The sequence below is a fragment of the Tachyglossus aculeatus genome, chromosome 21, assembly GCF_015852505.1.
Source record: "Tachyglossus aculeatus isolate mTacAcu1 chromosome 21, mTacAcu1.pri, whole genome shotgun sequence".
Classification (NCBI taxonomy): Eukaryota; Metazoa; Chordata; class Mammalia; order Monotremata; family Tachyglossidae; genus Tachyglossus; species Tachyglossus aculeatus.
The window spans coordinates 57,919,332-57,934,044 of NC_052086.1; the positions used below are offsets into that span (position 1 = coordinate 57,919,332).

The 14,713-nt window shown below is 52.2% G+C and overlaps 1 protein-coding gene across 4 annotated transcripts in view; it reads left to right on the forward strand.

The window, feature by feature from the left end:
• Nucleotides 1-4,979: 4,979 nt before the first annotated feature.
• TNRC18 (trinucleotide repeat containing 18) overlaps nucleotides 4,980-14,713 on the forward strand; it is a 111,518-nt gene continuing 101,784 nt past the window's right edge. For all 4 annotated transcript variants that reach the window (XM_038763917.1, XM_038763918.1, XM_038763919.1 and 1 more), the window contains exons 1-2: nucleotides 4,980-5,331; nucleotides 8,118-8,464. In XM_038763917.1, the coding sequence (XP_038619845.1) occupies nucleotides 8,251-8,464 (214 nt within the window). In that variant the 5' untranslated portion in view covers nucleotides 4,980-5,331; nucleotides 8,118-8,250. The remainder of the gene's footprint in view (nucleotides 5,332-8,117; nucleotides 8,465-14,713) is intronic.

The window sequence follows — 14,713 nt, forward strand, 5'->3', positions numbered from 1 at the left end:
TTTTATTTTGTTGTTTGTCTCCCCCTTCTAGACTATGGGCCCGTTGTTGGGTAGGGACCGTCTCTGTTGCCGATATGTACTTCCCAAGCGTTTAGTACAGTGCTCTGCACACAGTAAGCGCTCAATAAATACGATTGAATGAATGGGAGGAAACAGGGCGCGTTTCCCTCGCCCAAACTGGGCGACACTTTCTCGATACGGGAAGGCACGAGGGGGTGGGGGGAGCTGTGCGTGTGTCAAAGCCTCAAGGTTGGATTGTCCTTTGATTAAAAAAAGAAAGTATTTTGTCAAGCCAGTTGGGCACTGTTACGTGTTTGTGATACATTCGGGCAGGAAAGGGCACCCCAGATCCTTAATGTACAGAACTATCAATAGCAACACAAAAGAAAACCTAATCGAATTAACGCAGCCTGGGAAAGATGTGTGAGTGTGTGTATGTGTGAGCCCGTTGTTGGGTAGGAATTGTCTCTATCTGATGCCGAATTGTACTTTCCAAGCGCTTAAGTACAGTGCTCTGCGCACAGTAAGCGCTCAATAAATACGAATGAATGAATGTGTGTGTTTGTGTGTGTGTGTTGGGGGGAGGGTAGGGATTTCTACAACGCGTTTTCATTCGGTCCAGTTCATTTGGCGAGGAAGACCACGATCTGAAAGGGCGAGTCGCTTTTTTTTTCCCTCTCTCCCCCTGGTGAGCTCCGGTTTAGCTCTGCGAAAAAAATCAGCCAGCCGAGCCCAATTGAGTTTCCATAGAGTCAATAAAAAAAAGTTTTAAACCACATCTTTTCTCCGCCCCCCCCCCTCCCAACTTCTCCCCTCCCCAACAGGGAATGCGTGCGTGTGAACCGGGGGAAGGAGGGCCGAGATTCAGAACCTCCTGAAAAGCAGGGAGGGGAGGAAAAATGGCTGTTCTGAAATGGACCGGGAGAAGGAATAAGCAAGACCCAAGCTCCATCCATCTCCAAGTGCTGGGGAAGGAGAGGGAGAAAAAGAAATCTGCAAAATCTATTTTAAATTCAACCTCCGGGCGCGGGAGGGAAGAGGAGGGTGGAAAGGGCGCGCACGCACACACACACAAATACACAAACACTTACACACACTTTACAGGGGAAAGGAGGGGGAGAAAAATCCAGCGATTGAAGCCAAAATAATAACTGCAAACGCCAGTAGAAGGGAGGGAAGCAGCTGGGTAGTCCGGACTGCAAATGTCAGTGTGTTTAAATTATTAATCGCCGCTCTAACCTGGTTCCTTACACGCGAGAGTTCCCCCCCACACACCACCACCAAACACACGTTAAAAGAAAAAATCACAAGGACAAGATCATTCTTTTTAGCACTCTTTCCCCAAAGCTCCTGACTCCAGCTCTCCACCCAACCCGACAAGATGGCTCCCAGCTGCTGTTTACCAAGCAGACTGCACCAAAAGGAGAGAGGAGGAGGAGGGGAAAGGACGAGGCTCCAGTCGTGACTCCGCTATCGGTGGCAAAGATCAAGGCAATTAAACATTCGCTTCAAAATAAGGCCGCATTTCATCAGAGAGAGCCCGATCTAGGTCTAACACACACTCATACACACACACATTTATACCCTATATAAACACGCCCGCCAACTTGTTTACTGCTGAAAGAAGCCAACGTTAACAGGATCCACTTGGCGTCCCCCCCCTTCACCCCCTCCCTTGAAAACAGCTACTCTAGTCCTTCGTCTAGGCAACCATTTGATTACATAAAAATGCTCTTAAAAATAATTCCGAGGTTCTTCTGGCTCCCAGGGAGTTAGGAAGGGAAGGCTTCCCTGAATCTCTCTCGGAGCTTTTGGGGGTTTGGGGCAGTGACAAAAGACGGGAGGAGTGGGGGAGAGAAAAGAGATCGATCAACAGAGAAATCGCAGGTTTAATGAAATGCAGATTCTCTTTGCCGACTGATGAGAAACACACTTGAAAAATGCAAGCGCCATTAGCAAACTCAAGACAAACAGGCAGAATTTTTATTAGGAACTAAATGATTTATTGCATACATACCCCACCGTCACAATTACAGCGTCTTGTAGCATCCGGGTGTGAAAACATTAAACATTTATAAAATGTGCCTTTCCAGCCCATCAAGCGATTAAGCCCATCTTATTTTCCTCTGGTCTATATTTTTTTGGAATAGGAAAACAACAACAAAAAAGACATTTCTCCCTATTTTTTTTTTTAGTAGGGGAGAAGGGGAGCGCACCCAAAGCTGAGCAGCGGTGAGTATTAAGTGGAGGTGGGGGAGAGGGGGAGGAGAAAGGGGGCTCGGTTTGAAATCTGCAAGGTTTTCAAGGAATAAAGCGGTACTTTTTAAAAAGCTTAGAGGGAGCCTGTCACTCATTGCTGCTCCAGTGACCACTCAAAATCCCTGAGCATTCTCTGTGCAGGCAGCCATAAGCTTCAGACTTGCATGAATTTTCCCTGCAATCACCTCCTTCCCCCCCTTCCCCTTCTCTTCCCGCTTAGCTCCCCGCCCCCCAAGCCTTTCTCCCCTTTTCTCCCCTCTTTTCTTCTCGAGGTTCCTCTGCTAATTTGGGCGCCGTCCGCCGCCGGGGCTCGCCGATGTCGCTGTCCTTTCACCGAGGTTCCGGAAGGTGCCAGGGTGATATTTAGAAGAGCGCTTCCTTCTTTAACATAGACATTGCTTTTCCCCTTGGCTCATTACTATTTTAGTTACTTTCTTTCTCCCCCCCCCCCCCCCCCCCCCATCTTCTGCTTCCAAAAGAGGGCAGCCTAGAAACCAGCTCGATAGGCTTCGGAGAAGGGTAACTTGAAACTGCCCTCCAGAGGCTCAACTTTTTTTTTTAATTTATACTGGAATTAAATTAGACCTCTCTCTCCCCCTCCCCTTCCCCCCGCCCGCCCCAAAAGAAAATAGAAGGAATGGCCTCTAAGTAACAGAACCACTCCCCTCCCTCTATAAAGTTTTTTTTTAATAGGATAAATCGGTCGAATCGAAATCCGAAAGTTAAACGGATTGGCAAACAACAGAAGATTTTCTTGTTTTAATTAAAAACAAATCACAACGGTTCCTTTCCAGTCCGGGAACACAAACTGAACTGATTTGTCGTGTTGTTTCCCCCCACCCCCACCCCAATACACGCACCAGCTTTCTCTTTAATAATTAAAAAAAGAAAACTCATAACCCCAAGATAGTCATTAAGTTCAATGTAATCACACACACACACACATCGTTGTCGTTTCCTCCCTTTTTTTCTCTTAAAAATAAAACATAGCCGCTGGCCCCCAGCCCATGGAAGCCCCTTAAAAAACCCCAGCAGAGCTGGCCAGCTTCCCAAAGGACACTGGAGCCCCGAAAGTTCAGGTGGACTCGGGCTCCATCCAGGTCGGGGACAGAGGGGTGGCAGGGTGACAATGTGTTTTTCCTCTGGAGGCCCTTGGCTCTCTCCCTTCCGACGAAATCTGTATATTCTTCTCTTCCCCAGGCAGGCGAGAGCAAGCGTGAGAGAAATTATGCTGAAAGGGCAGTATGGAAAGTACAAAGTCTGGGGAATTTGGCTTTCGGATCTTATTTTTTTTTTCCCTCTCTTTCCTCCCTCCCTCCATTCGGGAGTGGCTAGCAAAGCAGTTTTCGGGCTTGGCTCTGGCTTCCTCCTAGCTAAACAGATTTTTTTTCTCCCACTTAATTCACCAGCCCCCCTCCTCTCTTTGGAGTTGGGAGAAGGGGTTGGAGGAGCTGTGAGGGGCTATAGGCGGATGGAGGGGAAATAAAGCAAGCCACCCAAGAGTTTTTAATATTGGAGGTTGAAAGGTTTCCTAAGTTTCCGCAGAGAAATGCATGTGGAATGAAATGCCCGTGTCGACGTGGAATTCTGTTCTAGCTCAACCGTTTTAAATCCTGTTTTCCTCTCCGATTTTTTTTTCTGGGGGTGGGGTGTGTGTGTGTGTGTGTGTGTGTGTGTGTGTGTGTGTGTGTGTGTGTGTGTATTAGGGTAATCTGTTTTAGGATTCTTTACTCTTAGTCCGGGATTGTTTTAACTGAGGGAAGCTCTTCTCACTCCCACCCCCACCCTTTCCCGTTTCTATAGGGACCCCTTTTAGAAGATTAGACAGACACTCACCCGGCCGCTGAGGCCTCCCCAAAATATTAATCACTGAAGATCTGACACTGAGTTTCAAGGAGGAAGCAGGACAGAGAAAGCGGCGATGCCCCTTTCCCTTCATTCTTGTCCTCCTTCCAGGATTCGGGAAGAGGGACCGAATCGCCGTTGCGAAAAGAAAAGTCCCACATTTATCCCCTGTGGTTACCTACATTTTAGGGGTTTTAGGGAGGGAGAGAACGAGATAGAGGGGAGGACAGGGGAGAGACTCAGAGAAGGGAGTGCGGGGGAGCAGACGGTCACACAGCTTTCTCTCCCTTCCCGCCGCCCTTCCCGCCCTCCCTTAGTCTGCAAACCCCACGGAATCACCTTCTGCGGGCGGGTTCCCAGCAATCGGGGGAGTTGACAGCGTTTCCACTAAACAGCGGAATGAAAAGAACTGAATTGCAGCTACAAGCATCTCCTACTATTTTGATCAGTCAGCCTAGACGGAGAGAGAGAATCGGGGGGAAGAGAGGGCGGGCAGGGAGGCGGGGGGTGGTGGTGGTGGGGTGGGGGGGAGGGTAACCGGAGTGGGGAGGGCTGCCTGGAAACGGCCGCGAAAAATTCTCACCACCGGTTTTGATCATTCAGCTCTGGCGAGGGGAGCCTCGAAACGGCTCGAGCCCCTTGGTCCATAATTGGTTTTATAGGAATGGCTGAGGGCCAAAGTGTTTACATGAGCGTGAATGGCAGACTGGTAAACCAATGGGAGATTTACTATGAGGCCCTGGCTGGCCAGTCCAGGAGGAGGAGGGAGCGGAGGAACAATGCTTGTTTCATTGCTAAAGAGTTGTTTCTCCCCCCCTCCCCTCCCCCTCCCCCTCCCCCCCCTTTTTTTTAGATCCAGAGAGAGGAACTTGAAAGGGGGGTTGTGTAATGTACCTTTTCCAATCCCGGGCTGTATATGGAGATTTGGGATTCTTTAAACCGGCGCTACCTGGATTTTATTAAAAAGCGGGGACCTTCGGAGGAGGAAAACTGGATTTTCCAGGAAAGCAGAGCGAGCCGGGATCGGGCGCCTGTTCGCTCCGGGGTGGAGGAGTTGGTGAGCCGAACGGACGGACTAAAGGACGTTTTGATACCAAAAAAAGGAAAGGCGGGCAAAAAGTCTGAGTTGGATCTAATTCCTGAGAGGGAGGTAACTACGAGGGCAAAGCGACAGGATGGCGAAGAAGCGAGATTGTTAGAAGGGAAGCGGACGGTCCGCTCCACCAGGTAGGGTTTTAGTCTGTATTTTTTGCTAAGTTCGCTAGTTGACTGTGCTTTTTTCCCCCCTCTCTTGGAGGATCAAATCTCCTCTTCTCGCCGTCTCTTCCTTTCTCCCCAAGTTAGCCCCTCTATCCTAGCTAGATTCCTGGGCTATTCATGGAACCTTTTCGGGGGATTTAGACCGAGATGGGCTTCTCTGTCCCTCGTCGCCCCCTCTTCCCCCCAATTTCCCATCTAGTCCCCTCCAAGACCTCCTCTTCCCGCCTTCAGATTCCCGGAAAATAAGATTAAGTTCTTTAGAAACGATCCCTCTCCATTCCTGCTGCAGCCTACGAGAGAAGGTGGGGAGAAGGAGAGACATTTTATGATTACAGGCTGTTTTTAATTAAAAGCCGGAATTCAGCCATTTTAACTGCATTTAAGGAAGACTAAAAGTAGGGAGTACTAAGCGCAGCAACGTAGATGGAAAATCAGCCCCTCCAAAAAGCCAGAATGAGGTCTCAACTTCTTCATTTTTTGCCCTCTGCATGTTTTGAAATACAGAGGTTTTTTTAAAAATGCATTTTTTTAGTCATGTGAAGCGCATCACCACGCTATGCTTAAGATGGAAAACATGTATCCAAGGATGTTGCGATTTTAGATTTTAAAAAGTAAATGTTTCATCTGGTAACCAGAGAATGGAAGTGGGGTGGGAATGGGTGGGCTCCCTGGTAACTAAAACCAGGTTAAAATAAGAAACCATTAACAAAGTTGGTAAAAGATCAGTGGTAAAGGGCTAGAGGATAGATATTTTTGGTCCGGGATATTTTAATCTTAAATTATGTGCAACTCAAAAGGGAAGGCGAATTCGGCAAACACATCCAAGTAATTTGCGAGCACTTACTCGTGAGATAGGACAAACTAGACTGGATGTTTGAGAGCTACCCACCTAATATGAAACGTTCAAGCTTCTGAGGGATTTTTTGTTATTGAGGTTTGTGTGTGCGTGTTGTGGGGTGGGGGGGGGTGCTGAGAGAGAGAGATAGCTGGAGGTGCTTTTTTTGGTGAAGAAGTTTAAGGAATCCTTGTGGTTTTTAATCAGTCACGTCTCTTCCATCTAATGGGAGAGAAAAATGTTGAGTCTGATAGTCTCTCTTCCCCCAGGAAATCAGCAAATGACAAATCTTTTAAACAAACAGCTTTAAACTGGAACTACAGGGATATTTACCAAACACTGGGGAAGAGGTTTCCATCTCCGAACACACTGGGTTAGCGGTGGGAAGGATTCATTTTTGCTTCTATCTTTTACGATGGACACAATTGAACCTTTATCGTTTACCCCCACTCCAGTACTAGCGATCTGCGAACCAACCAGCTGCGGAATTTCCTTGCGAATTCTGTTGAAAATGAAACCAACTCGTGGTTTTAATTTCTGAGCAAAAAAAAAAAAAAAACAAACCCCAAATAAAACAACAAAACAAAACAAAAGAAACAACAATCCGAGTCGCGAATCCTCTAGAATCTAAGCAAATCGCAGTCACAGTAGAGGGGAAAGGAGCCGCGTCTTCAGTAATAAATCAACTTTTACCGAAAAACAGCCATTTTTAAGTGGGCTTCAGTAAAGCGAATTAAAGTAAAATGAGGAGGGAAAAGGGTATGGAAGGCTGCGAATTTATGAGTTCTGGAGGGCTACAGAAAGGTTAAATATTAAACTTTACGGATCAGATAATAAGCAAATGTTTAGTGAGACATTTTGATCCCTGGAAGTAGTTTCGAAGTTTTAAAATCCCAAACATGTGACACTGCGGAATAAAATACATTTCGGCGGGGTGGATCGGGGCTCAGGCGCAGCCAAGCGAGGCGCCTCATCCCGGGAAGGAATTTCTGGAGAAAAGGGGAAGAAGGAACAAGATTGGAAAGCTTGATTAAAGGGGAGAAGGGAAAATTCCTCCGGTTTACAGGACCGGCCGACTGCCTCCCAACCACCGCTGTTCTTATTTTAGAGTAAAGCCGGGTGGAGATGGGAATATTTTTTTTAAGTTAAATCGCAGTCTCGTTTTTATTTGATTTATTTTCCTTGTCGACTTTCCAGAGTCGGAGGCCGAGGGAGCCCACTGTTGGGTAGGGACTGTCTCTATAGGTTGCCAACTTGTACTTCCCAAGCGCTTAGTACAGTGCTCCGCACACAGTAAGCGCTCAATAAATTCGATTGATTGATTGACTGATTGAGGGAGACCCCGGGGATGAGGAGAGGGTGTTTCCACGGGCTTTTCCCTCGGCTCCGTTGTTGGGTAGGGCCCGTCTCTCCATGTGGCCGATCTCTACTTCCCAAGCGCTCAGTCCAGCGCCCCGCACACAGTAAGCGCTCAATCAATACGATTGATTGATTGATTGATTGATTGAGGGAGACCCCGGGGATGAGGAGAGGATGTTTCCACGGGCTTTTCCCTCGGCTCCGTTGTTGGGTAGGGCCCGTCTCTCCATGTGGCCGATCTGTACTTCCCAAGCGGTCAGTCCAGCGCCCCGCACACAGTAAGCGCTCAATCAATACGATTGATTGATTGATTGATTGAAGGAGACCCCGGGGAGGAGGAGAGGGTGTTTCCAGGGGCTTTTCCCTCGGCTCCGTTGTTGGGTAGGGCCCGTCTCTCCATGTAACCGATCTGTACTTCCCAAGCGCTCAGTCCAGCGGCCCGCAACACAGTAAGCGCTCAATCAGTACGATCGAATGGTTGAATCGGGGCGTGCGATTTCTGCCTGCTCGGAGGCTGAGTTCTAATCCGGCGTCTCTGTCTGCTCTCTTCCCGCCGCAGGCAGAGGAGATGCCCTCCGCGGACGCTCCGCCGGCCGAAGACCATGAGACTCTCCCGCGGCTTGGGCTTTAAACCCCTCTGATCCGGGGGTGGGCGGAGAGACCCCCGCGGCAGCCGGGAAGCTGGCTCTCGGATGATGGATGGCCGAGACTTTGGCCCTCCTCGGTCTGTCCATATCCCCCCTCCGCTGCTGTCCGGCCTGGCCGGCATGGACGGCCACCGGGCCGGAGCCGCCACGGCCGCCGGCCGCCTGCCGCCCTCCTCCGGCCCCCTGGCCGCGGGGCTGCCCGCCCCCCTGCCCCCAACCAAGTACCTGTCCGCCGGGATCAATCTGCATTCGCACCCGGGTAAGGCCCTGCGGTCGTCATCCTCATCCCTGGCGTCCTAACGTTTGTCAAGCGCTTTCTAGGTGCCGAGCACCGAACTGAGCGCCGGGGGTCGATGCGAGCCCATTGTTGGGCCGGGACCGTCTCTATCTAACAACAGCAACAACAGTGATGGCATTTACTAAGCGCTTGCGATGTGCAAAGCACTGTTCTAAGCGCTGGGGAGGTTACAAGGTGATCAGGTTGTCCCACTGCTCACAGTTATTGAGCACTTACCGTGTACAGCTTACTTGTACTAAGCAGTCATTCCTCTCCCTATCTGCTGCCGATTTGTACTTCCCAAGCGCTTAGTACAGTGCCGTGCACACAGTAAGCGCCCCACAAGTACGATTGAATGAATGAATACAAGGTCACCAGGTTGTCCCACGTGGGGCTCATAGTCTTCATCCCCCCCCCCCCCTCCCCATTTTACAGCCGAGCGACCCGGGACAGGGGGACGCCACTCCCGCCCCGATTCCCCCGGGGCTCGAGAAACTCTTTTTGCCGGAGGAAAGAAGAGGTCACCGCCACCAAGATGGGGGGTGCAAGGAGGGTCTGCACACCGACGGCTGCTTTCGGCCCCTTTTTCCCTTTCCCCGTCCTTCCCTCGGAGCCCCGGGCCAGTCCGGCCTCCGACCTCAGCCTCCTCTCCCAGCCTCGTTCAGGACGGGCCTCCCAGCCTCCCTTATAGGGATGAAAGCGCATTCCTCTTCCCTTCCTGGAGTTTTGGGGAGACGCAGATCCCGGGGACTGTGGGAGTTTGAGGATGAGGGATGTGTGTGTGTGTGTGTCGGGGAGGAGAGGGCGCCTCCCTGCCTCGCCGGGTCGGTCCTGGCTGCTGGAGTTGGGAGCTCAGAGGCTCTCCGGCTGGGAACAGGACTCCTGGGACCTCCCATCACCCGCAACTGGAATCCCTCTCCCCCCCCGGCTCCAAGAGAGGGACACACAGAGAGACAGACGCGGGGGGCACCGGCGGCCGGGGACCGGGCTGCGAGCGAGGGTGCGATTGTAGGTGTGTGATGTGTGAGTGATTGTGTGTGTGCTTTACTATGAGTGTGACTGTGTGGGTGTGAGACCCCCAACGGGATCGAGGCCCCTGCTCTGGGGCGGGGTGGGATTCGGGGCCATGGCGTTGTCCGCCCTTGACCTTCGCTGCCCCAGTTTTTCCCGCGGGGCCGGGCCGGAAAGTTTGTGGGTCCACTATGGGGTCCGCCCTTAGAGAAGGGGATTGACCAGGATTGGGATCAAGACTAAATCCTGGTTCCTGCAGCGCCTGGGCTCCTCTAGGGGAAGAAGGACTGGATGGCCCGGCCCGGCTCGGATAATCCAGCCGGGCTAGGATGGCCTCTTGTCGCCGGGTCGTTCTCCTCTCCCGGGCTGTGTTTCCTAGTGCCCGCTGCACCCCTGGCCCCAGGGACCTCGTGCGAGGAAGGATTGGATTTTTAGAAACCGGTGCCCCTGATTTTCTAAAATTCCCCCTTTCAGGAAAATCTGCCTCTCCTGGGGGCCGGTCTGTCTCTCTCTCTCTAATAAACTGCCGCTGGAAACCAGAAGTATATACACACCTTATCGTCTGCTGGGTAGAATTTATGCGGCAGGGGCTACGGATCGAATAGAGCAGTCTTTTCCCGTGCTTTTCTCTTTCTCCTCCTTCACGAGTGCAACCCGAACGCTTCGCTTGCCTCCGGTTAAATCGGAACCGTAGGCCGAACCGAGCTTGCAGGTTTCGCCGGGTCGGCGGGGGCGAAAGAAGGGGGTGTTAAAAACTCGCTGGGATTTTCCGGCTCATCTCCGGTGCAGATTCCGTCCTTAAAGTTGCGACGAGATCGCGGGGCCTTGGCGGTCAGTTTTCTTTGAGAGGTTTAGTGGAAAGAGCCCGGGCTTGGGACTCGGAGGTCGAGGATTCTAGTCCCGGCCCCGCCACTGATCAGCCGAGTGACCTTGGGTAAGTCACTTGACTTCTCTGGGCCTCAGTTCCCCTCATCTGTGAAACGCGGGTGAAGACTGTGAGCCCCAAGTAGGACAACCTGATTACCTTGTATCCACCCCCGTGTTTAGAACAGTGCTCGGCACATAGTAAGCGCTTAACAAATACCACCATTATTATTAGTATTATTTGGATTTTTCCCGGAGGGATGGGGTAGAGTGTAAGGCGTGCGGGTGAGGGATTGCCGCTATGCATGAGGAGGAGGGAAGCTGAATTTCTTGGTACCACGATCGAGCCGCATCGTCCTTACAGGCTCACAGTGAATGATTTTGAAATTTGCAAACCTGATTGCCAACATTTGCAAAAAAAAAAAAAAAAAGGAAACGGCCCGTATCGAGGGGAAGATTTATGGGCTGGAGGGGAGGTGGCTGTGCCAATTTTCCAGGTGCTAAAACAAGAGGTGTAAAATGAAAAAGCAATAAAATCAAGCACATGGGCAAACACCCCTTTCCCTCTTCTCCACCTCCCCCCTGCCGCCGCCTTCACCGTTGTGGCTTGACCCACCCAGGCTCCATCCCTAGGACTTCAGAAGAAAAGGGATTTTTGGGGGAGGGGGGGAAGGAGGGTGTTGGGAAGAGGGGGAGAAGCGCCGGGAAGAGGGAGGGTTGTTTTGCTTGCTTTGGAATGATCGATTCGAAATCTGGTTCAGAGAATAGGGCCGGAGAGGGCGGGTCGACAGCTTTGTGTCTTTGCAATCAGTCACTCGTATTTAGTGGGCGCGGAGCACTGCACTAAGCGTTTGGGAGAGTACAGTAGAAGAAGAAGATAGGAATCCCGTTCCCAAGGAATTTACAATCCAGGGAGGGAGACAGACATAAAATCATTTACAAATAGGAGGAAGAAGTGCCCAAATTGTAGCGCGTGGAAATCGACGAGTACAAAAAGAGCGACTGCAAGGAGGGAGAGCGAAAGTGCTAATATCAGCGCTTAGAACAGTGCTTTGCACATAGTAAGCGCTTAATAAATACCATTATAAAAAGAGGATCCAAAGTGCTGAGAAAAAAGACCGGGAAAACCTCCTGGTGGAGGTGGGATCTCAGAAGGGTTTCAGGAGATGAGGAGAGCAGTGGTCCGTCTCCCTTATTTTCTCAGAAGTGAATCTTGTTTGGTCACTTCTCCTGTCCTGTCCTGTCCTGTCCGGACCTATCCTGTCCTGTCCGGTCCTGACCGGTCCTGTCCTGTCCTATCCTGTCCTGTTCGGTCCTGTCCGGTCCTGTCCGGTCCGGTCTTGTCCGCCTCCTCCCGGGCAGTTTTCCCTTCGGGCTCGCCCCGGGTTTATTCTCCTGCCTCCGTCCTCGTCCCGAGGGATTTTGGTTAAGAGCATGTGGCGGTCGCGGGTTTAGGGGTGCGGTTAATAATGACAACAATAATAATAATAATGGCATTTGTTAAGCGCTTACTATGTGCGAAGCACTGTTCTAAGCGCCTTGGGGGGGAAACAAGGTGATCAGATTGTCCCACATGGGGCTCACAGTCTTGGAGTTCGGGGTCGGGAAAGGCCGAGGGGAGAAGGGGGAGGAAGAAGGGAGAAAAAGCGCTCATCAGAGACGAGGACAACCCACGACCCCCTTTACAGCTCACCCCCTGCCTCCGCTCCCGGAGGGATCGGCGGCTCCGCAGGCAGGGAGAGGAGGGGAGATCAATCAATCTATCAATCAATCAATCAATCATATTTATTGAGCGCTTACTGTGTGCAGAGCACTGGACTAAGCGCTTGGGAAGTCCAAGTTGGCAACATATAGAGACAGTCCCTACCCAACAGTGGGCTCACAGTCTAAAAGGGGGAGACAGAGAACAAAACCAAACATACTAACAAAATAAAATAAATAGAATAGATATGTACAAGTAAAATAAATAAATAAATAAATAAATAAATAGAGTAATAATCCCGCAGGCTGCCTGCGGGGAGATGCCTGCGGGGCGCTGCCTGCGGGGTACTGGGCGTGGGGCTCTGGATGCGGGGAGCGGGGTGCGGGATACTGGGCGCGGGACTCTGGATGCGGGACGTTGGGTACGGATCTCTGGATGCGGGACGCGGGGTGCGGGGGACCGAGTGTGGGGCTCTGGATGCGGGGCACGAAGTGCGGGGCTCTGGATGCGGAGCTCTGGATGCGGGGAGCGGGGCTCTGGATGCAGAGGTCTGGAGCGGGGCCCTGGGAGCGGGGTACTCGCAGAGAAGCAGCGTGGCTCAGTGGAAAGAGCGCGGGCTTTGGAGTCAGAGGCCATGGGTTCAAATCCCGGCTCCGCCAATTGTCAGCTGGGTGACTTTGGGCAAGTCACTTCACTTCTCTGCGCCTCAGTTACCTCATCTGTACAATGAGGATTAAGACTGTGAGCCCCCCGTGGGACACCCTGATCACCTTGTAACCTCCCCAGCGCTTAGAACAGTGCTTTGCACATAGTAAGCGCTTAATAAATGCCATTATTATTATTATTATTACTGGGTATGGGTCACTGGATGCGGGTCTCCACTGGGTGCAGGGCGCTGGTGCGGGGTTCTGATTGCGGGGACGGGATGGCCACCCGGCAGGGACCCGGTCTAGACAATCCAGAAGCTTCAACCAACGTCTCCAGAGGGCAAGCAGATATCGTGTTATTTCAAGTCGAATTTTATGGCTTTAACTGCCCCCCCCCCCCCCCCCCCCGGTACAACTTGTTGGAAAGCCGGCCGGGGTCTAGGCAGGAAGGCAGGGAGGGTGTTTATGGAGCCAACCAGGATTTCCCCCACGGGTGGGAGTCCGTCTCGACCCCTTCCCTATTCCCCGGGCCGGCTGTGTTCCCCTGTCCCTCTGCTTCTAGACACACAACTTTTGGGGAAGTTTCCCCGGGGGCTTTTGAGCAGGGCAGAGGGGTTCTGAGAGGGGGGCCCGGGTGGGGAGGGGGATGTGGAGGAGGAGGGGGGCGAGAGAGGGGGGTCACTTCGTGGAATCGAGGAGGGAATGCCGCAGGAGCACAATTTCCATCCCTCGAGGAGCCGGGCTCCGAGCCCACCGCTACCTCTCCGGTGTCCGCCTGGGTCTGGGTATTGTGGTATTATCATGAGCTTCCTCTCTTCCCCTTTACACCCCACTCCCTGCTCTCTCCGGTTACCCCCAGCTGCGACCTCTCTGCTTGGAGAAACCTTGGTCAGGGATTCTCCCTGTTGCAGGAAAATCCAGGGGGTTATTGAGAAGAGAGGGCCCAGATGGACGAAGGACCTGCCCCAGCCCCGGGCCAGGGTCGGGCTTGCGTGAAATGGGGACCCATGGAGGGAAATGGGGTGCTCAGTGGCCCTCGGAGTGGCAGGATGGTGCCACCGTCCTGGGCTCTGGGCCGGGCAGGCGGGGAGCCAAGCAAACCCAGGGCACATCCCAGCCCCAGGGGCAGGCACACCACCCCGTTGGTGACTCCGGGGTCTCCCATGGAGTTCGGAGTCCCCAGAGACCACCGTGCCCTGAATCCCAGACTGGGTGCTTGTGGGCCTGGCACTGGAAAGATCCAAACCCAGTCCTCCCGCCTCCCTGACTCAAATAGTCCTAGCAAACCCTGCCCTTTCTACAAGAAAATAACCCCTGCAATGCCTTCTATTTTGGGTCATTCCGGAGCCCTGCTGAGGATCTGAGCTCCTCAGTCTGCCCAGACCCATCTCTCACCAAATGTTTAGGGGGTAAGAGGGCTAGTAAAGATGCGCCCCCCACCCTCCTCCCCACTCCCCTTTAATCCAGCTGATCCTGATTTTGCTCACCCCAAGGTCACCAACACTGAATTTTGCCACCCTGGTCACCTTGACTATGTTTTTTAGGGGGTGCATGTTTGCATGTACATAATCAAGTGGGTTTTAATGAGCAGAAGGAATCTTCCAGGAGCGAGGAGGTGGAGAAGGGAGGGGAGGGCCATGAGATAGGAATGCATTTTGTTTTTCTCCCTCCCTCCTTTCCTCAGACCCCTTCAGCTAGCTAGGTTACACTCCCCCTCACACTGGCCTCACCCTGTTTCCCAAGGCCACTGGTTGCAGGGAGTGAATAGTAGTGGATGGATCCCTTCTATAGGCTTAGGTGTGAGGGGGAGGTGGAGACAAATGTCGGGTAAATAGAACAGGATATCTGCTCCATTGTCTTCTGGGGAGGTGGGAGGGGGCTGGGGTAGGGGAAGCCTGAGTCCTCTAGGGACCTCACCTCTTCCTCTCCTTGCAGGTGGAGACAGACTAAGGGTTTGCTTTGTGCCAACTCCTGCAAATTCTTTCTCTTCCCTCTGCTACACTACTG